The sequence below is a fragment of the Fukomys damarensis genome, unplaced genomic scaffold (genome assembly GCF_012274545.1).
Source record: "Fukomys damarensis isolate Sample0158 unplaced genomic scaffold, DMR_v1.0_HiC HiC_scaffold_15, whole genome shotgun sequence".
NCBI lineage: Eukaryota > Metazoa > Chordata > Mammalia > Rodentia > Bathyergidae > Fukomys > Fukomys damarensis.
This window is the reverse complement of record NW_022900927.1, coordinates 22282947-22308112: the sequence shown is the minus strand read 5'-3', so window position 1 is coordinate 22308112 and position 25166 is coordinate 22282947. Positions and strand designations below refer to the sequence as shown.

The 25166-nt window shown below is 39.0% G+C and overlaps 1 protein-coding gene across 2 annotated transcripts in view; it reads left to right on the top strand.

Annotated features, from left to right (window-relative positions):
• The window catches only part of Sarnp (SAP domain containing ribonucleoprotein), a 61749-nt gene that overhangs the window by 31017 nt on the left and 5566 nt on the right, over positions 1-25166 (top strand). The window contains exons 10-11 of one of the 2 annotated variants that reach the window (XR_784376.3): positions 20561-20650; positions 23719-23887. Coding sequence is in view for 1 of the 2 variants with exons in the window: in XM_010644782.3 (XP_010643084.1) it covers positions 20561-20650; positions 23719-23760 (132 nt within the window). In the remaining variant the exon portion in view is untranslated. Of the gene's footprint in view, positions 1-20560; positions 20651-23718; positions 24420-25166 lie in introns of those variants that run through there. The other variant, XM_010644782.3, reaches the window with a different exon arrangement.

Sequence of the window (25166 nt, the reverse complement as noted above, 5' to 3'; positions counted from 1 at the left end):
CAAGCACAAGGACCCAAGTTCAATCCCTGGTACCAAAAAAGATACTGAACAGAAATCTAACACATGAATACCACATAACGTCTCTTATAATAGTTATTTCTGCCTAATAAAAATTTTGCTTTCCATTTCTATGACCTAAAGAGTTTCTTTTACTATTTATTTACTTATTTGTTTATTTTGGTGTTTTTTTGTTTGCTTGTTTGTTTTTGGTACTGGGGATCAAGTTCGGGTCCTTGCACTTGCAAGGCAGGCTGTGGAACCACTGAACTAAATCCCCTGCCCTTATTTTGGGTTGTTGAGACAGGATCTCACTGTGTAGTCCAGGCTGGTCTCTCAGCCTCCCAAGTACTGAGATTATAGTGTATGCCACCACACCCAGTACCTTTAATTGTTGTTATCCTTTATTTTATACAAATGTGAATTTCTCATTAAGAGATTGCTTTTTTTTGGTACTGGGAATCGAACTCAGGTCCTTGTGCTTGCAAGGCAGGCGGCCGAACCACTGAGCTAAATCCCTGGCCCTGCTTTTTCTTTTTTTATAAAGTTTTATTTTATCTCATTCTTCCTAAGCCCCCTCCCTCCGTATATACAAAAGCTTTGTTTTCATTTTTTTCCTATTTTTACTTTTCTTGTTCCTTCTTTTTTTTTTTTTTTTTTTTTTTTTTTTGGTACCAGGGATTGAACTTGGGTCTTTGGCGCTTGCAAGGCAGGCCACTGAACCACTGAGCTAAATCCCCTGCCCTTGTTCCTTCTTTTTTTCCTTCCTCCTCCCTTATTCCCTTTCCCATTTGAACACTTGCTTCCCATTTCGCAACATCCATTATACATTTCAGTCCTTATTTCCACTTTTGGTTTCTTAATGTCTGAGAAACAGTGAAGTATGTAAACATGTGTGTCTGATTTACTTCACTTTGGAGCACGGTCTCAAGGTCCATTCATTTAGCCATAAATATCTGAAGTGCATCCTTCTTTATGGCAAAGTAGTACTCCATTGTAGAAAAAAAACACATCTTTATCAACTCATGAGTTGATGGGCATTTGGGGACTGTTTCCAAGATTTAGCTATTACAAACTGCTGCTATCAACGTGGGTGTACATATATCACTGTGTCACGATGCTTTTATTTTCATTCATTCATTCATTCATTCATTCATTCATATTTATTTATTTTTGGTACCAGGGATTGAACTCGGGTCCTTGCCCTTGCAAGGCAGGCCACCGAACCACTGAGCTAAATCCCTGGCCCTGATGCTTTTAATTATTTCCAGAAGATACCAAGACTAGGTATAGCTAGGTCAAGTGAAACCTCTAGTTTTAGTGTTTTTTTTAATTTTTTTTGAGAAATCTGCACACAGACTGATTTTTCTAATTCAATTTGGATCTTACAATTGGGAATTTAACCTGTTTTGAGTATAATTCCCCTCTGTCCCTGTCTATATCTTTTGTGCAAATGGTAACACTTCCTTAATGTTTTTCTTTTGCTATTTTTTTCTTGGTTTTTAACTTTTTTTCAATTCTAGAAACTTGGAATGTATATTCTATTTTTGCCCACATCTGAATGACACATTGACTTACATGACCTACTAGTAGACGCAGTAATAATTGGTTTTATTAATTCAGTACTTCAAATATATTCACCTTTCTCAATCGGTGTTTTGGAAATTTTCTCTTTACATTATCAGTAATAACATGAACTTGCTAATGGGGGGAACTTTTTTTTTTTTTTGGAGACAGAATCTTGCTGTGTAGCCCAACCTGGCATTGAACTCATGGCATTCCTCCTGCCTCATCCTCCTAAATTCTGTTGTTCCAGGCTTATGCCACAAGTGCCCAGCTCCCCTCCCCCTGGGAACTATAACATTTTCCAGTTTTGTCACACTGTCTTTATTGTACTTCTTCTGCACCCCCGTTGCACAGAGTTCGCGGTTGCCTCACCCAACTTCAGGCCCTGCTTGCTTTCTTTCTCTTTAGACTTGGCTGCAAGGCAGTATATATGAGTATAGAGCAAGTATGTAAGAGCACATGAGCCAGGGATGAGTAGTGTTTATGACTGGTTTTTAATTTTTTTTTTCCTCATGGCAATCCTCCTGCCTCAGCTTTCCAAGTGCTGGGATTACAGGTGTGTGCCACCATGCCTAGTAGTGACTGATTTTTCTTTTTGTTTTCTTTTTTGGGGAGGGTATTGGGGATTAAACTCAGGACCTTGTGCTTGTGAGGCAGGCAGGCAGCAGAACCAGTGAGCTAAATCCCTAGCCCTGACTTTTTTTTGTTTTTGTGAGACAGGGTCTTACTATGTAGTTGAGACTGACCTGGAACTCACTATGTAGTCCAGCCTGGGCTCCAACTAACAGTGATCCTCCTGCCTCAGTTTCCCGAGTGCTGGGGTTACAGGCATGTGCCGTGACGTCCAGCCACCTGATTTTTTTTAAGATGCCACAATCTGCTCATCTCCTCTAGATATTTTGGATTGACAGTTTGCTCATATTACAGATGTGAAGAAATTGAGTATCTGCTGTTTTCTAGGCTTGAGTTTTGCATGACTGCTCAGTTTTCAATTCCATTAGTATACTATACACATTAGGCACTATACCGAAACTTAAAGAAATCTGGTTTTCCATATTCACCCCCCCATTATCTTTCCCTTTTCTCCTGCCCAGTACAAATCTGTTCATGTTTCTAGCTCAGCTCTCAGTGAATAGGATAGTTGGTTTAGGATAATGAGAAGTGACAGGACGAAGAATGGCACTGGCATTTATAGACATTTTTTTCACAAGAGGCTGTAAATTGTCCCCTCCAACTCTTTGAGGATAGAATGGCATGCCTTTTCTCATGTAAGCCTCATCGTGACTATAGGCTAAGAAACCTCTTACCCTCTCAAGTAAAACAAAACCCAGATGAATAAGATCTGCCTGGTTGGTTCTGATTGATTACCAGCTTCATTTTCAACCAAGTTTTGTGCTTGACTGGTTGGGTTGGTTTTGTTTTGTTTTTGTTTTTGTTTTCTCTTCTATCAGTTTTCCATGCTTCACCAAAAAAGTTAAGTTTAAATCAGTTCTTTTGGTAAGGACAGGACTTGGCCTGGCACATAGGAAACTCATCTTAAAGGAATGAGAATTGACTAGAAGAGGTGAAGATGGTAAGCCAACTAAATTGATACATTCTGGACAAAAAATACTAGTTTTAGTCTTTCGCCTGCCTTGCAAGCTCAGGGGCCCAAGTTTGATCCCTGGTACCAAAAAAACAAAACAAAAAAAAAGCTACTATTTTTGGTAAAAACTAAATATAGGCTTAGAGTTGCAGTGTTAACTGATGCAGCTAATTTTGAGTGTATCATTTTATTTTGTTCAAACATTGGCATACTTGGAAAGATGAAACTTGGAATTTTGGGCGATTATAGAAAATTTAGATAGGTGAATTTAAAACAAAAAACAAAAAAAACTAGCCCAGCCACTGCACACAATGCTACTGTGGTTGATATCCTTTCTCCCTTCCCAGGAATGTACAGGGCAGTGGTGGTGAATCTGTGGCACATATGCTGCAGGGTATCATTGAAAGCTCTAAAAGGTTTACCATCACTGGTACAGGGCATTTGTTACTTATTCTTTATTAGTAGTAGAAGATATAAGCATCTTGTGTCCTGTTGACCTTAGTATTTCTTTTTTTCTTTACTAGAGTACTACCAGGTTTTCCCTAAACTTGCAGTGCTTCATATAAGTAACCGTCTTAATAAGTTATTTTAAGGCCTATACAGCCTACTTTTCTTTGGTTTGTGATTTTTGCCTGTTTTCTTCCTTGATGATTATGGTCTGCGTAATACAGTGTTAGAATATAAAAAGGTTGAAAATAAACTTATCTTTCCACTGACCAGCTGTTTCTTGTTGAGCTGCATTGATAATTGTTAATAAGTCTTAATTTTTTTTTTTTTTTTTTTTTTTTTTTTTTTTTTTTTTTTTTTTTTTTTTTTTTTTTTTTTTTTTTTTTTTTTTTTTTTTTTTTTTTTTTTTTTTTTTTTTGAGACAGTCTCACTATGTAGTTCACGTCTTGAACTCACTGTGTAGACCAGCTGGCCTTGAACTCATGGCTGTCCTCCTGCCTCAGCCTCCCAAATGCTGAGATTACAGGCATGAGCCACCATGCCCAGTTTGAGCCTTTTTTTGAACCTTTTGTGTTACATCTTAATTTATTAAATTGGTTGGAGATGAACTCTTTCAGAGTGAGAGATAATCTGTCTTATTTATGAAGAGCTTATCACCATTATGTGTTGTGATACCAAAAAAGAAGCTGGGATAAAGTCACTTCTAAATACAGGAAAGCACCTGTATCTTCACCGTACAAATTTCATTGTGGCTAACTGATTGCAGCCTTGTTTCAATTTATGCCCCTGTAGAAGGTCTATTTGATTTCATACTGATTGTCTTTTACCATCTGAAATAAAGAACAGTTTTGATTTTTCCTCTCTTTTAATGCTGAATTTGGTGTAGAGGTTAGCCATTGAAATGTGGAGTAAAGAATTAAGTTCAGGGGCCAGGGATTTAGCTCAGTGGTTCTCGTGCCTGCCTTGCAAGCTCAAGGGACTAGGTTCGATCCCCAGTATAAAAAAAAAATTAAGTTCACACTGTAGATTTCTAAGTTATGCACTAGCCTTCTCAGGTAGTACACAGTTAGGATTAGTTGAGTATGCATGTATAAACTTTTACAAAAAAGAACTGTGGGATCATGCATAGGAGGACATGTCAACATGGAATTTAAGAGCCAAAGGAACTGTAAGTTTAAGCTATGGTGAAGAGTTTGGTAGAATACATTTAAAGGGGATAGTGGTAGAAGAATTAGATCCCAAAATAAATTGGAAAAATAGCCTGCTGAGTAGGTTTGATTTCTTTGCAGAAATACTCAAGCAGGAGTGCCTTGTCCAAGTGAAAATCTTAATTTTTTTGTTATTCTTTCTCATGGGGCCCCATGGAACCAAGATAGTAGAATTGTAGGTGGGGGAAAGTGTCACTGTAGGCCCCACTAGTTGCATCTGATTGACAAGGACTTTAGGGAAGAATTGCGTCCTTCATTTCTTATTGTCAGTTTTTCCAAAAGTGCTTCCTGCTCATGACAAAGTATTCTTGTAACTTGGATTAACCAGCAAAAAGAGATGAATATTGATTATATACAGAGTATCCTCGACTTAAAATGGTTTTATCAAAATAATTTTGACTTGGTAACAGTACAAAAGTAATACATATTCAGTAGAAATGGTACTTCAGATTTTGAAATTTGGCCTTTTCCCCATCATAAAATGGAAGGCATCTGTATATGGTAGAAAGAGATTTAAAAAAAAAAAAATGGAAAGAGATAGCAGTTGGGAGTGGGTATCATAGAGGATGAATTTTATGAAGATAAAAGACCCCAGTGTTCAGGATTTCTTGAGTCGTATTTGTGAGAACATTTTAAGGCTCAACAAAATTTTAACCTCTCCTTTAAATTTCTAATTCAGAATACTTTGAAAATAAGTATTTAGTATTTTCATGAAAGTACACACAATATATAATTTTATTTATTTATTTATTTCATCTTCCTCTTCTTCTTTAAGATAAAAATATACACTGCTTTCCCTCTCTCAGCCAAAAGGAATAGACCTTAAGGGAGTGAAGAAGGAGCTGTTTAAAGAGCAAACAATAGAGGAAACTCTGACCTCAGTTTATCCTGTCATCTGGTTCTTCATTTGTCCCTGCTGAGGAACAGAAGTTGTCTTTTGTCTGTAACACAAATATCTTCACCTCCCTCTTTTCCCACTCTCCCCTCCACCCACTCTTCTCATTCCCTTCTATTATGGTTCCAATCAATGATGTCATTATGTGCACCATTCAACTGCTGTTGAACTACTTGGCTACAGGAATTTGGAAGAGCAAAAGGACAGAATGGAATTTTTCTCTCTTCTGCCCAGGGCGCTTGCAATGCATTCTAATTGTAACTAGAGAAATAAGAGGGGAGTTTTTTTTTTTTTGCTTAGGTTCTCCTGCTCTCCCACTATGTCCTAATCCACCGACACATTTTTCACCTAGTTGTGTAAGAGGAAAAATAATTGGACAAGAAATGTTAGGGGTGTAAATTGAAAACTATTTTTTTGTTTGTTGGGTTTTTTTGGTTTTTTTGGTACTGGGGATCGACCTCGGGTCCTTGTGCTTGCAAGGTAGGTAGCCGAACCACTGAGCTAAATCCCTGGCCCATAAATTGAAAATGTCAAGAGGAAAAGATTTTAAAATTTGGGGATGCAATGATGCTGCATCACCATTCGTGGCTGGTGTTTTGTCCTATTTACTATATACAGGATATTCAAGGAGTTTCTGATAGAGGGGTAGACTTGCCTGTATCAGGGAAAGTAGATGCTTGAAACCGCTATGCTTTGTTCTATTTGATGTTATTGTTTACTCTCATTTCATTTATTCAATTTGAGCCCGAAGGATAACAGGTAATGAAATTTGTAGTTAAAAGATAACTTTTCCTCTGCTCATTTCCGTACTTCCATTAGTATCTTTGCATTCCTTCTTTTAGAGCCAGAGTCAGTGACTGATTTAAAAAAAAAAGTTTTATCTCTTGGTGATCCCCACTTTGCCCCAAGAATAAAGAGCCTGGAAAAAGAGGAGAATGTTGCATTTCTTTTACTTTTAAATACCTTTGGTTGTTTTCACCAGTTGAATTCTTGGGGTAAGATTATTTCCTGAGTGAGATGTTTCTTTTTTGTTTTGTTTTTATGAAAAGAAAGGATGAACACACACACACACACACACACACATACACACACACACACACACGACCATAAAAAATATAATGAATTGAAAATAGTGTTTGAATTTTTAAAAATTAGAGTAAATGAGCCAGGCATGGTAGTGCACACCTGTAATACCAGCACTTGGGAGGCTGAGGCAGGAGGATTGCCATGAGTTCAAGGCCAGTTTGAACTACATAGGAAGACCCTGTCTCAAAAAAACAAAAGATTACAGTAAAAGATGCATTTCCATTAATCCTTCTAAAAATACTCCCCCTCACCATTTTTTTTTTGGTACTGAGGATTCAACTCGGGACCTTGCACTTGCAAGGCTGGTGGCGGCACCGCTGAGCTAAATACTTGGCCCTCCCTCTTCACTTTTTTTTTTTTTTTTTTTTTTTTTTTTTTTTTTTGAGTTAGGGTCTCACTATGTAGTTCAGACACTGCTCTGGAACTCACTGTGTAGCCCAGGCTGGTCTCAAACTCACAGCGATCCTCCTGCCTCAGCCTTCCAGTGCTGGGATTAACAGGAGTGGCACCACCACACCCGGCTTCCCTCCTCACTTTTAACACACTTGCCCTGTTCTTGCTGCTTTCTAAAGCAGTTCTGGAAGTCTTCTTGAGTGTCTTTACAGGGTGTGATTCGATCCCTGGTACTAGAGAAAAAAATAAGGTGTGATCAAGAATATCGGTGAATGCTGCTGTGGAATGCCATGCAACAGAAAGACAGGCCCATAAATAAACATTGTAGTGTGTCCTTATTTATCATATTCTCTAGATCTGGTACCATGTAACCTCTAGTTCTTTCCTAAAGTCAAAATGACTAAAAAGCAAACATTTTAAATTCACTCAGAACATTAAAGTAGCCATAATAACACAACTAAAGAGATGAACTGCTTCAGAAAGTGGCAAGAATGATGGGCTGGCCAGACACGGTTGGCGCACGCCTGTAATTCCAGCACTTGGGAAGCAAAGGCAGGGGACTCACCATGAGTTCAAGGCCATCTTGAACTACATAGTGAGACCCTGTCTCAAAAAAAGAAAAAAAAAAGTGATGGAATAAGTGTGTTGAAGCGAGGGGACTATTTTGAGGGGGATTTATGGCAATGTGTGTTCAGCGTGTGTTTTACTGTGTTCTTTAGACATTCACTGTATTTTTTTAATTACACCATCTGTGATGTAAAGCCACCACATTTTACAATTCAGTAATATATTTTTTAAAATCATGCCTGTTAAGGTAAATTCGTTTTTTAAAATACATTATATCGGGCTGGGGATTTAGCTCAGTGGTTCTGCCCCGTCAATCCTGAGTTTAATCCCTGGCAGAAAAAAAAAAAAAAAAAAAAATTCGGGGCTGGGGATTTAGCTCCGTGGCACCACAGTTGCCTTGCCAAGCACAAGGTCCTGAGTTCGATCCCTGGTACTGCAAAAAACAAAAAACAAACAAAAAACCCCAAGCTTAAAGTACATTATATCTGTTATCTGGTTGATTATATAGTTTAGGTATAATATTGGTGTGACCATTAGCTGACCTGGCCTTTCTAAGTGGAACAGTATCTACTCCCTGATGCTCCTCAGCTATGGTGAAATGTGAGTAATTATCTGAATATAAGTACAGCATAACTATCCTGTGTATGGGAAGAAAGAAAATGCTGTGGGCTGTTTTTGTGGGAGTTTTTGGTATTGGTATTACTAGTTTTTTGGTAGAGTATTTTATTGTTCAAAGACTCCTCGTGATGTGAAAACAGTAGTAGCACTTAATACTTGAGAGTAATTCTATTCTTTAGGTTGGCATTGAAAAAAAGGGGTAACATTGATTTAATAATTACATTTTAGCTGATTTTCTTATGTACTCACCAAAATAGCAAAATTGCTCTAAATATCTAAGAATGATTGTAAACTAATGTTTTTAAGCCAACAACTAACCTTTTTTTTTTTTTTTTTTTTTTTTTTGGTTTTTTGAGACAGGGTCTCACTATGTAGTTGAGACTGACCTGGAACTCATTATGTAGTCCAGGCTGGTCTCGAACTCATAGCAATCCTCCTGCCTCAGCCTCCTGAGTGCTGGGATTACAGGTGTGAGTTACCATGCCCGGCCCTAACAGCCATTTTTAATATAATGAGATGCCTTGTTAAAATCTAGAAGAAAGTAACTCCTTTCTTACCCTCCCTTTTCTATTCTTATGTTTTAAAATATATGTATATATTTTAACCAAATCTTTTCATTCTCAGAGCATATTCTTAGGACAGAAATAAAAATTTACTTGAAGAATGTTCTGCATTTTTCTGCATTTGGTGTTCATACCAGATACTGAATTGTTAAATCCCTAACAGGGAAGCCCAGTGTGTTGGTGCATGCCTATAACATCAGCTACTTAGGAGACTGAGGCAGAAGGGTCACAAGTTCTAGGCCAGCCTGGGCAACTTTTTTTTTTTTTTTTTTTTTTGGTACCAGGGGTCTAACTCAGGACCTTGCTCTTTTGAGGCAGGAGGTGGAACCACTGAGCTAAATCCTGGGGCCCCAGTGGGCACAACTTTTTAAGGGAGTGGCGGCTGGTGATGGAACTCAATGCTCCCTGGGTTCAATTCTCAGTGCTGAAAAAACTTACTTGTTTAATTACAGAGAGCTATCACTTTAGGCTAGCCTTTTTGAGATTCAAATTTGTTAGCTTGGGGTGAAGCCAGAAATCTACTGGGAATGGGTGCTGGAGATTGAGCAAAAGGCTTTGTGTGTATAAGACAAGCATTCTACCACTGAGCCCTTAGCCCTTGTAATTGATTGATTGATTGATACTGGGAATTGAACCCAGAGCTTTTGCACTGAGCTACATCTCCAGCCCTTTTTTATTTTTAATTTTGAGACAGGATTTCACTGAGTTGCTGAGGTTGGTCTTGAACTTGCTATGCTGCCAGGCACGAACCACCATGCCTGACTTAGAATATGTTTGTTTGTTTTTGTGGTACTGGCGATCAAATTCAGGACCTCAGGGACTTTGCAATTGAGAGGCAGGCACGTTGCCACTGAACTAAATCCCTGGCCCTTAGAATCTGTTTTTAAATATTCCTGGTCAAAATACTTTTCCCAGTGTTTATTCGAAGCTTCTGAATGCTCAGGTAAACTGTCCTTTGCTTTTTTCATTCTTTGTATATTTTTTTGCTAAAACAGCATTTGCCTCCACTGAAAAGTTTTAGCTTACCTCTACTGACTTCTTGACATTTCTACCAAGCACTGCATCACTTAGCCTTAAAAAAAAAAAAAAGCAGCAGCAGCTTCCTGGCTTTTAAGGGAGGGAGGTGGAGACTTTTAATAGAAACTTGGTTTCAGGGGTCTCAAGTGTGAAGCTTCATTTCCTCCATCTGTTTTGCTTTGTTCTACAGTCAGCTAGAGCAAGACGACCTCCTCTGGGGTTGTAGGGGGTGGGGTGGTGAAACAGTTCGATTTGAATGAGAGAAAGGAAAAATGATAGGAGCTAGTATGGCAGCTAATGTTTGATTCTGGGCTTCAAGTCATGTGAAAGTAGGAAGAAATGCTATTCATGATAGTCTTTAATTCTGATGTACCTTTAAAGTGCCTGGCACCCTTTTGGCACTAGAAAGTTTATTCTCACTGAAGTGGAGTTGTTGAGAGAGAAGATGGTTACACTGGGGAGGTGTTATGCATAGGGTGTTGAGTGTCGCAGTGTCTCCACCATGTTTTTGCCAAGGCAGCATACTGTGCTAGTCAGTCCATCACCTTTAGTCTGACTAAGCTGTATGTGTTGGATTTTTGGGACCACCCAGTGTTCTGTGATCTGGCTGGCATAAAGCCTTAGGAGTACACAAGTTCAAATGGACTTCAAAACTGGGGTAGCAGGTGACAGATGTGTACATATTTAAGCATTGAAATGTTTCTGAGAGAAAACATATCATTTGTTGTCATTCACTGTATGAGTATAAAATAGAAAGCACTTACCCTGGAGTGTTTCATAACCTTTACCTCTGGGAAGTCAAAGCCATACTGTCATTAATCTACCATCCCTGAAAGCCCCCAGGCTCATCTTTTCATTCTGCCATCAGTCACCTGGTAGTGAGATTTGGGAAAGTTATTGGTAGAGTGGGCTCCCTCTTTCCTTTTGCTTCACTACCTTATATTCCTTTGGAAAATCAGGTAGGTTTGAGAACTCAACATCTTAATACAGTAATTCATTTGTAGAAAGGGGGCAGTTATTTGTTACTTTTGCAGAATTATGACCATCATAGCTCACTGTGACCTTCTCTTTTCTACAGGGAAAAGATTTCTGAAGAAAAAATTGGTTACAGTACTGAGCTTCCCCCAAATGTGCCTTTCTTTCTATCTATAAGGATAGCTCTGTCTCAGTTCTTTAGATTGGAATTTCTGTTTCTTGTACATAGTGTAAGAGAGATGATAGGTGAGTTTATTACACCAATCAGGAAGTTTCCGACTTGGTTAATTCTTTGGTCCTCTCAGAGTATAGTGAGGATATTTCTTGAGTCTCCTGAATATTTGGTTTGGATTCTTGGGAATTACTGAGTTTAAATGGCCTAACTATGCCAGGGTTATACTTTGGGTCACTGTTTTGTTTCTCCTTTTTATGATCCAGAGTGGCATTAGTAATAAGATTGAAGAAGGTGAATGCTTACTTTGAATGTGCAGCCAGTGGGGTGCTAATTATATCAAATTGGACTCCTTTTGGCAGAGCAAACAGCCACAGCACAGTCCAGGAACAGTATTCTTTATTGTATTCAGGATAAAATTTTAAGTTTTGAATTTGAATCTTGAAGATACAAGTTGAGTTTGGAAACAAAGCTAGAACTCTGTTTTAGGTAGAGATACTGACATTGGTACTCTGCTGGAAAAGAAGCAGTCACTTTAGAAAACATCTGTGGTATTCAGCTGCCAATAGTTGCAACTGATCTTCCACTTGGAGCTTATTCCTGGCTTCAGGGTGTATGTCGTAGGAACCATTGCCAAGAGGCCTTGATTTAAATTTCTAGTTTAGGACCAGGGATTTAGCTCAGTGGTGCTGCAGCATGCCTCGCAAGTACAAGGTCCCAAGTTCGATCCCTGGTACCAAAAAAAATTTTTTTTTCTAGTTTAACTGAGCACCTCCTTTTCTCCTCTTTTGCCTTCTCAGGGCATTGGGATATTTTTAGTTAAATCTCATATTTGGCAAGGAATAGTTCTTCAGGAACCACCAGCAACCCTGTAACACTGTGCTTCATCTTGCTGTTTAAGCTTCTAGCTCCGATTTTGCTGTTTGAGCTCTCTCTGGATCTCATATTTCTTTCTCATGTCAACACTTCTAGTCTCTCTTTTCTAATAGACATATTTTCAAAAATCACTTTCCAGAGACAGGTCACACATTTAGCCTTGGCCTTAAATTTTATAACAACCAGTAGGATGAGTTGAAGCACTGTTGCACAGAAATTTAGAGTTTACAAGGTAGAAAGAAACTAACAGGTTGTTTATGGGAAAAGCACAACTGTTTTGGGTCTGGGAGTGAGAAAGAAAATTTGCCATGGTCCTCATAATTTAAGGAACGACACACATCTTTACAGTAACTCAGTAGTGAGTCACATGAGGTTAAGGGTCTTTATATATATAAAGCCTCATGAGGTTAAGGGTCTTTTTTTCATTTATCTTTATTCCCAGTGTCCAAAATAGCACCTGACCCAAAGTAGACACTTGGTTGATAATTTGAATGACTAGTAAATAAATAATTTTATGGTTTCAGAGCTGTTGAAAATACCGATTTAAATTGATGGCACAAAAGCCAGTGAAAGCAGTTCTTTAGAGGCCTCTGGAGTACCTGGGATTGGATCTACAAGGATAAAGACAGGATCCCTGCTCAGTTCTCCTAGATATATTACCTTATGTTAGATATCTTTTTTTGGGGGGGTACCTTAATGCGGCTGTCATTAATCATTAGGATGATGAAATCAATAAAGCCTGGCAGCCTAGATTTCCCAGGTTCTGGGAAGAGATGATAGTAATACTTGAAGGAGGAGACTGTGGTTAGGTTCTGTTGTTATTCTGCTACACCCTCAGTTTTAGCCCTAAACCTACTTATCTGTCCAAATGCTCATTAGTTTCCTTGTTGACCTGATCATGGATCCAATTCTTACCATCCTTTGGTATTTCACTTCTTATTGCAGAGGAACGAATAGCAGTTACTTTCAAAATTTTATTGATGATCTCAGATTTGAACATTTCAAGGACCAGAAGAAATGTGATAGTAAAACTATTAGCTAACAACTTTAATATTTCTTAATATGATAGTTGCTATGTGCAAAGCACTTTCACATATGTCATTTTTTTGGTTGTTTGTTTGGTATTAGAGATCAAACTTGAGACTTTGCGCTTGCAAGGCAGGAAACAGAACCACTGAGCTAAATCCCTGGCCCTGTATTTCGTACTTTGAGTCAGTCTTTAAGCAGTCATCTTTTTTGATTGTTTGTTTGTTTGTTTGTTTGTTTTTGCCCCCGAATAGCATTGAAAAATTGCCTATTGATTTGGCAAATGTAAAAGGGAAACAAAGGGAGAATGTATTTTGAAAAATTGAAGCTATAGTCTAAAATGCTTAGGTTGGCACCCTTGTCTTAATGGAAAATACAGTAACAGTGATTTATGAAAGTATTTGGTTATAGTAAATAGAATCATGCCTTCTGTATTGCTCTTCTATGAATATTACTCTTTCACACAATTCTTTCTCTCTCTCTCTTTTTTTTTGAGACAGGGTCTCACTATGTAGTTGAAACTGATCTGGAACTCACTATATTTTAAAAAAGAAAAAGCAAACAAGACTATTCATGGGTGCCATGAGGATTGTGGTATGCTGAAATTTTTAGCATCATTTAGATGGCTTAATGTGTTGTAGTATTTAGTGGGGGGAGGATTGGTCTGAAATTCGGTACTTGTATTTGGTAAATAAGGACAGGTTTCTCTGAATTTTGGGGTGCAAGTGGTGTTTTCATTTGATAGGGCACTTCCGATTCAAGCACTTCTCTTCCAGCTCAGGAGTGTGTATGGGAAGAAAAAGAATTTTGATAATGATGGAGCATTTGGAGGAGAGAATTGAGGGTGTGATGGATAGAGAGGCTGCAAATGCATATGACACTGAGCTAGAGGAGTCTGTACTGCCCATTTGTGCACTTGAACATGGCCTGGGGGAACACTGGCCTGATGAATGTAGAGATGCATTTTGATGGAGGTAATTTCTCTCAGATGGGTCTCACCATTTCATGAATCAGAACCTGTCAGCAAGGAGCTAAAGATGGAGTGAAGTTTATTGTATATTTGTTTCCCCGTAGCATCATCATGCAAGAAGGGTTAAGTGAGACAGATCAGTAGAACCATGTTTGATATTCAGGAACCATGGTGCACTTGCCCTGCAGGACAAGGAGAGAAACTATAAGAGAGTAGCTGAGGGCTGCTGGGTGGCAGGCTGTTTGTGGTGAGAGAACTGTATCCTCCGATGAGTTTGGTGCAGATGCTTTGTGTAGATCTCCAGGAGAGGTCCCAAAAATCTGGTTAAAAAGAAAAGCTCATTAGGAAATCTCTGATATTAGCCTTAGAGCAGTGGTGGTGAACCTACAGCATGTGCCGCAGTGGGCTGTTTCTATTATTGTAAGCTCTAAAAGTTTTGCCATCACTGCTTTAAGAGGCTAGAGAAGTGTATCTTTACCTCTTTTTCTTATTTCTCCTTTCTCATCTTTGAACTCAGAAGGAAATGAGAAGCTGGGTGTGGTGGAACACCTCTGTAATCCAGGCACTTGGGAGGCTGAGATAGGGGGATGGCAGTGAGTTCCAGGACAGCCTGGGCTACATAGTGTGTTTGAGACCAGCCTGAACTACATAGTGAGATACTGTCTTAAAAAAAAAAAAAATAGAAACTTAATTTAGAATTCAAACTCAAATAAAGAATATGGAAAATAACTGTCTCCCCACAATCCAAATGAATTTAGGCTTTGTGATGAGATTTGTGAAGGGTGTGGCCTTGGAGTTGCACTGAAATAATAGCTAGGTTTTAGCGATAGTACATGCTTTCTCTGTGCTTTGTACTTGCTGAAGTATTCCTAGCACTGAATTGAATGATAGTTCAACATGATACTGATCGAGTCTTGTTTGTTCCTAAAAAGAGGTCCTCCTTCTCATAGTGACACATGCCTTTACTCTCAACACTCAAGTGGCTGAGACAAGATGTTGAATTCATTGTCAACCTAGACTACATAATGTCTCACAAGACAAAAAAACAAACTCTGGGTAGAGTGTCAAACACTTACAATCTCAGCACTCCAGAGACTTAAGACTAATGTAGCTAAGGCAGAAGGAAGAAATGTGAGCCCAGTCTGGGCAATTTAGCAAGATACTGTCTCAAAATAAAAAGTAAAAAGGGCTGGGGATGTAACTCAGTGCAAAGGCCCTGGGTTCAATCGTCTCCCCCAGCTACCTCCCAAAAAAAGAAGAGATGCTCCCTTTATTTCCTCTAAAACTAAAATCTCATTATGAAATTTTCTATTTATATTCCTTCACTTTTATTTTAGCCATAGTAGGCAAAATAAAAATCTTTCCCCTTTAACTTTAGTAATAAATATACGGTAGAGCAAGTTAGAAACAAAATCAGATAAAATAGCCATCTGTGGTGTTATCCAGGACTCAAAAGATTCAGCAAAGAGGATCACACTGCAAGTTTGAGGCCAGCCTGCGCTACATAGCAAGACCCTCTCACAAAACAAAACAAAAATCAGCTAAAATAAACTAAAGTATAAGATTACTAACTGGAGGCGTGGTGGTACATGCCTGTAATCCTAGCACTTTAGGCAAGAGGATTTCTGTGAATTCAAGGCCAGCCTGGGCTACATAATGAGTTCAAGGCTAGCTTGAAAGACAAAGCGAGACCCTGTCTCAAAACAGCAACAACAAGAAAACAAAGATTACTAACTGGAGTTGAACATGGTGGTATAGGCCTATAATCCTGTCAGAGACTGAGGCAGGAGGATCACACGTTTGAGCCCAGCCTAGGTAATTTAGTGAGACTGTTTCAAAAGTAAAATGGCTAGGGATGTTAGCAAGAGTCTTTTCCAGTGTAGCTTCAGTATTAACTAGAGTCTTTTCTCTAAATCTCTTAAGTTTTGTAAAGGCAGATGTTATGGTAGAAAGGAGATGAGTATTGACTTGTTATTATGAGTGATATGAAAGTGGCAAAGATCCTTTTCCCTCCATTCTGCTATTTTTCCAAAAGAAATGCGTATGTGAAATAGCAGAGTAGGTGGTAACCTTAGAAAAGTGGGTTCTTAAGTAGTTTGCTGGGTTCCATGATGCTTATAGTATTTGTGAGACTTAGGCAAATTACTTAATCTTTCTAAGCCTTAATTTCATATCTATGAAAAGAATTTAATCATACCTACTTTGTATGATCCTTACAAGGATTAAGTGAAATATTGTGTGTAAGGAACTCGTCATAGTACGATGGCACCTAGGGAGCGCTCATGCTTGTGACTAGGCTATTTACTGTCATTTTACTTTATGATTAAAGACAAGAGTATTTTTTTTCTCAGAACTTGGTTTAGTGCTTTTCAGTAGTTTAGATTACATTAATTTGGCACATAGTACAGACTTGCTGGTGGTTATAATGAAAAATGTGAATAAACTTTTAGGCAATAATTTATTTTTGTAATGTACTGTAAATAACCCACGTATAGGATTCTTCTCGCCTTCAGAACCCTCAAGCTTTCTTGGCTCCCTTCCTGCCCACTAGAAAGCAAATACAGCAAAAGGAAAGAAAATAAACTGGGAATGTCAAAGATTGAGAACAGTAATGCTGATGCCTATGTTCCCAGAGCTGGACTAAACAAATTGAGCACATAGTGTTGGATAGTTGTTCTACTTTTCACTGTAGAGGTAGCTGCTTTGGTTATAGGGGCACAGGTAATTCTTTCGTTTGGGTTGAGAGTACAGGTTTTGAAAAACTCATGTTTTTGTCAGTCTCTTTATTACCTTTGATTTTGACTCTGTCATCTTGGGACACGAAGAGAAATGGCCTGCCTATAGATTTGAGAAATATAAATTCCTTGGGGTTAAAAAAAAATCCAGTTCATTGGCTGGGTGTGGTGGCACACACCTGTAATCCCAGCATTGTGGGAGGCTGAGGTAGGAAGTTCACCATGAGTTCGAGGCCAGCCTGGTCTGTGTAGTGAGTTCAAGACCACCCTGAATTACAAAGCTCAGAAAGCCAAAAATAAAAATAAATAAATAAAAAAGTGTCCTCTGTGGTGAGGGTGGGGATGACTGCTATGGAGTAGCAGATCTCTTGAAATTATGAAAGGATGAAGTCTTTGCATAGATGTGCCAAGTTTTAGAAAATACTTCTGGGAGAAAATACCTAGAGAGCCTGCCCATTATTTATTACTTATCCCAAGGCTGAGCCACTGATTACTGGTGACAGGTGTGGGAGAAATATAATTTAAAGTAATTAAATATGGGATAAAATAGTGACATTTAGGTCCTACTGGTAATGTTTGTGTAACTCTGACACTGAGCAGTGTTGTATGTGAACAGTAGTAGCTCAATCTCTGAAGCAGCATTAAGAGAATAGCCAGCTGGGGCTGGGGATCCAGTAGCTCAGTGGGAGCACACCTGCCTTGCAAGTGCCAGGTTCTGAGTTCGAGCCCCAGTAAACCCCCTGCCTCCCCCCCAAAAAAAACGAGCCAGCTCCAGTGCATACATATTAAGCTGAAACATTTTCCTCAGTTACTGGGCAGACATCATGAATCTCATGGGTTCTTGAAAAGAGTCCAGTCTGTGTCTCTCAGAGAGATGACTCCAGCTATCACCTTTTTTCAAAATTATTTTATACTGTTCAGAATCTTTTGTGACTTTGCTGAGTATTTCAAGCAAACACTTGGCTTTCTTTGTAAATTTTCAGAGACACCACTGTGGTGTTTCTTCCCCTTCTGTTCCCCCATACGTAAATGGAGCTTTCTCTAAGCAGGGTTCAAAAATTCGTTTGGAGGGCTGTGGATTTAGCTCATTGGGGCCACCGCCTGCCTGCCTTGCAAGCTCAAGGTGTCCTGAGTTTGATCCCTGATACCGAAAGAAAAAAAAAAAAAGTAGTTTGGATACTTTCTACTAATCTGCAGTTAGTGAAACCTGTTTTCCATATCTCTGATTTAACATTTGTTGAACAAAGAAATTTGTTTTATGAGTATTTCTTACTATTTCTTTACTTATGATTATTGAGTCTATACTTAAAATTTAAGTTTTGATGCCTGACATCAGAGCACATGCCTATAATCCCAGCATTTACTGACACTGGAGAATCACAAGTTCAAGATGTGCCTGTGTTGATTTAGTGGAATCCTTCAATAGAGAGAGAGAGAGAGCCGGGAGTCGTGGCACACGTCTGTAATCCCAGCCCTTGGGAGGCTGAAGCAGGAGGATCGCTGTGAGTTCGAGACCAGCCTGGGCTACACAGTGAGTTCCAGTTCAGTCTCAACTACATAGTGAGACCCTCTCTCAAAAACCACCTCACAAAACAAAAAAAAAAAAAAAAAAAAAAAAGGAGAAAGGCTAAGGGGTATAGCTTAGTGGTAGAGCATCCTAGATTTGACCCCCAGTACCACCACCAAAATTAGTCATTCTAGAAACAACATGCTGTATATTAAACTGTGTTAGTGCTGGACGTGGTAGTACAAGCTTACAGTCCCAACCTCAATTTTGCGTCAGCCTCTGAAGTGTTGGGATTATAGGTGTGCACTGCCATGCCCAGCTTTTCAGATTTAGTCTTCAAATAATTTGCTCTCTGGCTGGGGATTTAGCTGAGTCGATCCACTGCCTGCCTGCAAGTGCAAGGTCCTGAGTTCAATCCCTAGTCCCCCCCCACCCCCAAATTTCTCTCCTAAGAGTCCTAGGAGAATTACCTGAATCCCTTCCTAGATCATGCCACGAATGACTTAACCAGCTTCCATAAGACCCTACCTTGTAAAGGTCACAACACCTCCCAACATCTCCACATTGGGAACAAAGCTTTTAACACTTAAACTCTTAGAGAAAAAAAACCCATCCAAACCATAATATAACCTTTATTCAGTGAGTTGCCTCTCTTTTCTGTTTGTGTGGACTTTAGTTCTTTGTACAAGGTTACCTTGCGTATTGTAACCAGTAAATTATTTTTTCTTTCAATTTTAAAATTTTGATCCTTTTATTTATTTATTTTGTTTGTTTTTAGAGATAGGGTTTCTGTATTTATCAAGTTCGTGGTGGGGCTGTAATTCTTATGCAGTATCTTGCTGCCAGGTATCTCTGATTTGAATTGACTGTCCCATTGGGTGCCTTGAACCACCAGTGGTATATGCATGACTGTCCCACTCAGTGGGCTACTTGTATTCTTCTCAGGGAGTCTTTGATTACAGTAAAGCAAAAAAAAGGCATTGATTTATCAGACCAGATGTCATCATACTACAACTTCTTAAAGAAAACATTAAAATGCTATTAAAAAATTCTTATTTGAGACATAGTCTTGCTGTTTAGTTCAGGCTGGCCTTGAACACACTATGTAGCCCAGGCTGGCCTCAAACTTGCAGCGATTCTCCTGCCTCAGCCTCCCAAGTGCTGGTGGGATTACAGGCATGCGCCACCACACCTGACTAAAAAATTGTAATACAGCTAATTTGTGGTGTAGCAGTTGTAAGTATATATTATATACACTAGCAGTAGGGTACTTATAAGATTTCCATGTTCAAATTTAGAGAATCATTTGGCGGGGGTGTTTAGACTGTGTCTTGCTTTATAGTTCAGGCTTGTTTCCCCCAGACTGGCCTCCAACTTGCAGTAGTCCTCTTGCCTCAGCTTCCCCTGTTTGTGGAATTAAGGGCATGTGCCACTGCCAGCACACCTGGCAAAATTTAAAGAATGAGTGTTGAAAACTTTACTTGTGAAGAAGTGCCACTTTATAAAAGCTTATTTAAGATGAGCAAGAAACATACTCAAACACTACAGAGAATGTTATCAAAAATTATCTGAAAAAATGAGTGCTGCTATAGTTACCAAAAAAAGCTAAACCTTATGACATTTTGTGCACTCTGCACAAACCAGCCACTTTTATTTATAAAATTTTTTTTTTTTAATTCATGAATATGGCCCAGGGATTTAGCTCAGTGATTCTGCTGCCTGCCTCACAAGTGCAAGGACCTGAGTTCAATCCCTGGTACCAAAAAAATAATAAATAACAAATTCATGAATATAGGGCCGAGGATTTAGTTCAGTGATGCCATCACCTGCCTCACAAGCATAAGGTCCTGAGTTTGATCCCTGGTACCAAAAAAACAAAAAACACAAACAAAAACCACACACGCAAATATAAATAAATTGCTTTTAATTTAATGAAATAAATTTGTTGATTATTGTAATAATTTTAATTGGTATAAATAGTATTAATTTTTATATTTGGGTAATATTCAAATCAAGCATCTAACAGATTTGGTCCATTTATAGATTTTATTAATTTCATTAGTAAAAAGTTCAATAAAAGTGATTAGATCCATTCCTACCACCAGCGGTTCAGGCCACCTGATGGGACAGTCATGCTTGTACTGTCGGCAGTTGAAGCCAAAGGGAATGTGTTAAATTTTGAGACAGCCTCTGAGTTGCCTGAGCTATCTTCAGAAAACTTGAGATTCTCCTGCTTCAGACTCCCTAGCAACTAGGACTACACATATGCCCCACCATATGCCTGGCTAATAACTTCCTTCCTATTTACTTTGTGGATAGCTTGTTTCAACGGTTTTTTTGTTGTTCTTCCTAAACAGTCTGAAGATGATGAGAAGCTGAAAAAGAGGAAGGAGCGATTTGGGATTGTCACAAGTTCAGCTGGAACTGGAACCACAGAGGATACAGAGGTAAAACATACCTACGAAGCTTCATAGTGCTCTTGAAAGGAAGTGCTGAATGTTCTGAGAGTGGAGAAAACACCTCTATTTCTCCAGTCTAATTCTTAAGTTCCCAGATGAAAGGATTTGCCTTTTGCTTGATAACTTTCTTCTGGATGAAGTAGTCACACTGAATTCTATGAATGTACTTAATTCAGTATTACAGTCCATTAGCCTAGTAGCAAAGAACACAAGACTGGAAGTCAGGTAGGCTTGGATTTAAAAGTGGTTCTTGGGCTGGGGATTTAGCTCAGTAATTCCGCTGCCTGCCTCGCAAGTGCAAGGTCCCAATTTTGATCCCCGGTACCATAAATGAATGAATGAATGAGGTTCTCCCACTTTTTATAAGTTGCAGGTACTTTTCTGACCCTTTGTTTCATCATCTGGGTTGTAGAAATTAGTATACCAGGGCTGGGGATTTAGCTCAGTGTTGCTGCTGCCTGCCTCGAAAGCTGAAGGTCCTCAGTTCGATATCCAGTACAAAAAAAAAAAATTAATATACCAACCTCAAAATAGGATTTTGAGAATGAAATTAAGTGATTTTGTGTAGAAAGGGATGAGTCTATGCAAAAATGTTTGAAATGATGCCTGTTGTGTTGTATTAAATAAGTAGTAGTGCTTATTATCTGTAAGGCATATTTCCTTTGATCATTTACTAAAAGCTACCTCTACAGGTATATTTGTGCCCAATTCCTCACTGGATTAGGACAGTAGACTCAAATGAGGCTTCTTGGTCTTACTACTTTGTTTATAAATAATTACTCTAAATGGGATTTAGCTCGGTGGTGCCACTGCCTGCCTAGCAAGTGCAAGGTCCTGAGTTCCATCCCTGGTACCAAAAAAAAAAAAAAAAAAAAAGATTTGTGTCTCAGGTTCTCATAGGATGTAACTCATGTTCACTGGGATGGAACATTGACAGATAATATTGATTTGCTGAATTGAGAATATCTATGCTGTAATGGAGACCAGGTATCACCTGCTATTAATATAGAGAAAAGTAGAAATAACTAAATTTATAAAATTACAGAAAACTTGGGTAGCAAGGAACTTGGAATATTCTTTCTTGCTTCCATTTAATCAAGATTTTATTTTTTCTGTCTACTTCTGGATGTAGCCTCTAAAAGTTATTTTCTTATACACTCAGAATGTTGTAAAATTTTTAGCTAGGCATGGTGGTGGCATGCACCTGTAATCCTAGCACTCAGAAGACTGAGGCTGAAGGATCAACGCAAGTTCAAGGCCAGCCTGGGCTAGAGTGAGCTCAAGGCCAGCCTGAACTATATGGTAAGACCCTGTCTCAGAAAACAAACAAAACAGAATAAACAAAGAAATTTGAAAGTTTTTTTAATGAATATCAGTCTTATAATTATAGCCGGGCGTGGTGACGCATGCCTGTAATCCCAGCACTCGGGTTCGAGACCAGCCTGGGCTACATAGTGAGTTCCAGATCAGTCTCAACTACACAGTGAGACCCTGTCTCAAACCCCCCCCCAAAAAAAATTATAATTATATATTACAAATTATGGGCCGGGGATTTAGCTCAGTGGTTCCGCCACCTGCCTTGCAAGCGCAGAGACCCAAGTTCGATCCCCAGTACCAAAACAAAAAACAAAAAACAAAAACAAAAAAAAAACAAATTATAGTCAGATTTGTTGTTGCTTTTTTGAGACAGGGTTTTGCTATGTAATTCAGACCTGGCCTTGAACTCACCATGTATCCCAGGCTGGCCTCAAATTCAGAGTGATCCTGCTCCTGCCTCAGCCTCCCGAGTGCTGGGATCACAGGCATGTGCCACCATGGCCAGCATAATCAGATCTTATAATCAGATCAGATCACATTCAGTACTAGCGAAAAAAACTAAAGGAGCTTGTTTGTATTCTTCATGTTACTTAGAACAAAATGCTACCTGTTAGAAGTGTCTACTTACTTACAGATTTACCAGGATGAGCTTGTAGTAAGTGTAGGCTTGTTTTAATTCTGATTAAAATTATTCCATCCATAGGCCAGGGATTTAGTTCAGTGGTGCCGCTGCCTGCCTCACAAGTGCAAGGTCATGAATTCTATCCCTGGTACCAAAAAAAAAGTTACTCCATCCCTGCCAAGGAAACTACTATTAAGCCAGGCATTCTTGCTAAGTAGGTACATTTGGCCCCCCCAAGTTAAGGAGGATGCAAATTGGGTGGCAAGGATCAGTGGATTTTGCTGGAAGAGTCAGAATAAAAAGGAGTAGTGCCTTCTGAGGTGGATGGAGTTTACATGAACCACATAATTTTTGTTTGATTCCTAAGAATTGTATCAGTAGTCCAGGTGGAATGGTCTGGGCTTGTGTGTTTTCAGTTTTCTGTTTAAATCTATATTAAAACTTCCATGGGAATAGTCTGAGGCAGCAGTTATAGTAAGAATAAGAGTCAGTACTATTTTGAGTCACACCCAGAAGGAAAAGGTTCTCCCCTATTTTGTACCCTCCTTCCAATGCAGCCCTCCCTTAAAAGAATGATAACAAGGACTTAGCTGCAAATACCCTTCCTCTTCCAGTTTATTCTGTTGACGTTGAAGATTTTTAAAGGCCTGAGGAATAGCTACAGCTTAGGCCTGACTGCATCAAAGGGCATTCTTACCTCCATAAATAAGTATTGGTTAACTCTTTGTCCTCTGGAGCCTCCCCACTCCCATCTCTCCACTGATTAGAAGACTTGTTAAGACTGTTTAGGACCCATTATTTCTAGGCTAGCTCATTCTAAAGCTTAGGGGCTCTCTGTGCAAAACCTTTCCACCACTGTTCTCCCCACCCCCCAACAAAAACCTGTCCACCTTCCATAATCTTTCCTCCCACTCTTTCACCTTAAACCTTCCCAGCTCTAATTAGATAACTGGAAATTTAGGAATAAAATTTCTGGCCGAAGAGATTAAAGCCTGGGTCATCCATCCTTCTTGGACCTTGTGACAGTTCATGTGAGTGGGTTAAAGCAGCCAGGAACCTTGGTTACTTTGCCCTACAATCTAATTTTTTTTTTCCTTTCTGTTTTTTTTCCTTACAGGCAAAGAAGAGGAAAAGAGCAGAGCGCTTTGGGATTGCATGATGAAAAGTTCTTGATGCTTTTTCTTCTTCGGTGGTTTCCATTTCTGCTTCTTCTTGGTTACATATATACCTAAGTGCACGGTCACATGCCTACGTCCTGCCTTGAAATGAGGGAGCATGTACCCCAGGTACATCCATGAACTCCAGCAGCAATTTGACCTACTGCTGTTCTAACTTTAAGGTTGATGTGTTTTTGTTTTTAATTATTTTGCTTGTTAATAAAAAAAAAAAGAAAAGACAAAAATGTGTTTTATTAGGTGCTCCTTTAAGTTCTTGGAGCCCGATTAGACCAGGTGAGAACTTCAGGGATAAATATTACAGAGAATTAGCTATAATGCCTTTATCCCTTAAAAAAGAAATCAAGGATCAAATCTCTTTGTTAAGCCTATTTATTATTTCCTTCTCATACTCTCAGGCATTCTTTTAACCTCTTTACCTTCAGTAGTTTGGAGTGATCCATTGAGATAAAATAGGGAAAACAGGTTGAGGAGGTTGAGGAGATACAAAGGATATAATACAAGGTCTGTATTCTTTATTGTAAGCTGACGTTGATGTCTTGTTGGATAAAGTGGAATCCAGAATCCTACAATAAGAAAGGCCTATGCCAGGTGTGGTGGTGTACGCCTGTAAACTCAGTACTTGGAAGGCTGAGGCAGGACAATCACTGTGAGTTTGAGACCAGCCTGGGCTACACAGTGAATTCCAGGGCACTCTCAACTACATAGTGAGACCCTGTCTCCAAAAGAAAAAAAATCCTAGCTGGGTGTGGCAGTGAACACCTATAATCCCAATGCTCAGTAGGGAGAGTCAGATCAATCTCCACATTTCCAAGGTCATCCTGAACTACATAGTGAGACCTTGTCTCAAACAAACCAAAAGAAAGGCCCTGTTTTCTGGTGGCTGGGCATGATACTCTGGGCAGTATGTGGGAGGAATCTTGTTGAAATTCAGAAAGGTAGGTGGGCTAGATACCCTCTCAGAGATAGAAGAGAACTGGGGGTTCAAAGGATGTCAGGGGTATTGAGCATTAATCATTAATTAGAAGCCCTATGCAGTGGGACTAGATGTTTTTATTTATTTATTTATTTTCCTTTTATGGAGTTGGTAATCAAACCCAGGGTTTTGCACCTGGTAGGCAAGTGGTCTACCACTCATCCACATACCCAGCCCCATTTCTGCTTTGTAGTCAGTCCCTATGCTGATTTATCCTTTTCTGTTACAGAAAGATACTATTGCAGTTTTTTGTTTCTTTGTTTTGAGACAGTTTTGCTATGTCTTCCTGCCTCAGCCTCCCAAGTGCTGAGATTATAGGCTGTATCACCATGCCCAGCTACTATTGCAGTTTTGATTTTAATATTTCTTGGATGTTACTAAAAAATCTTTTTTTTTTTTTTTTTTTTTTTTTTT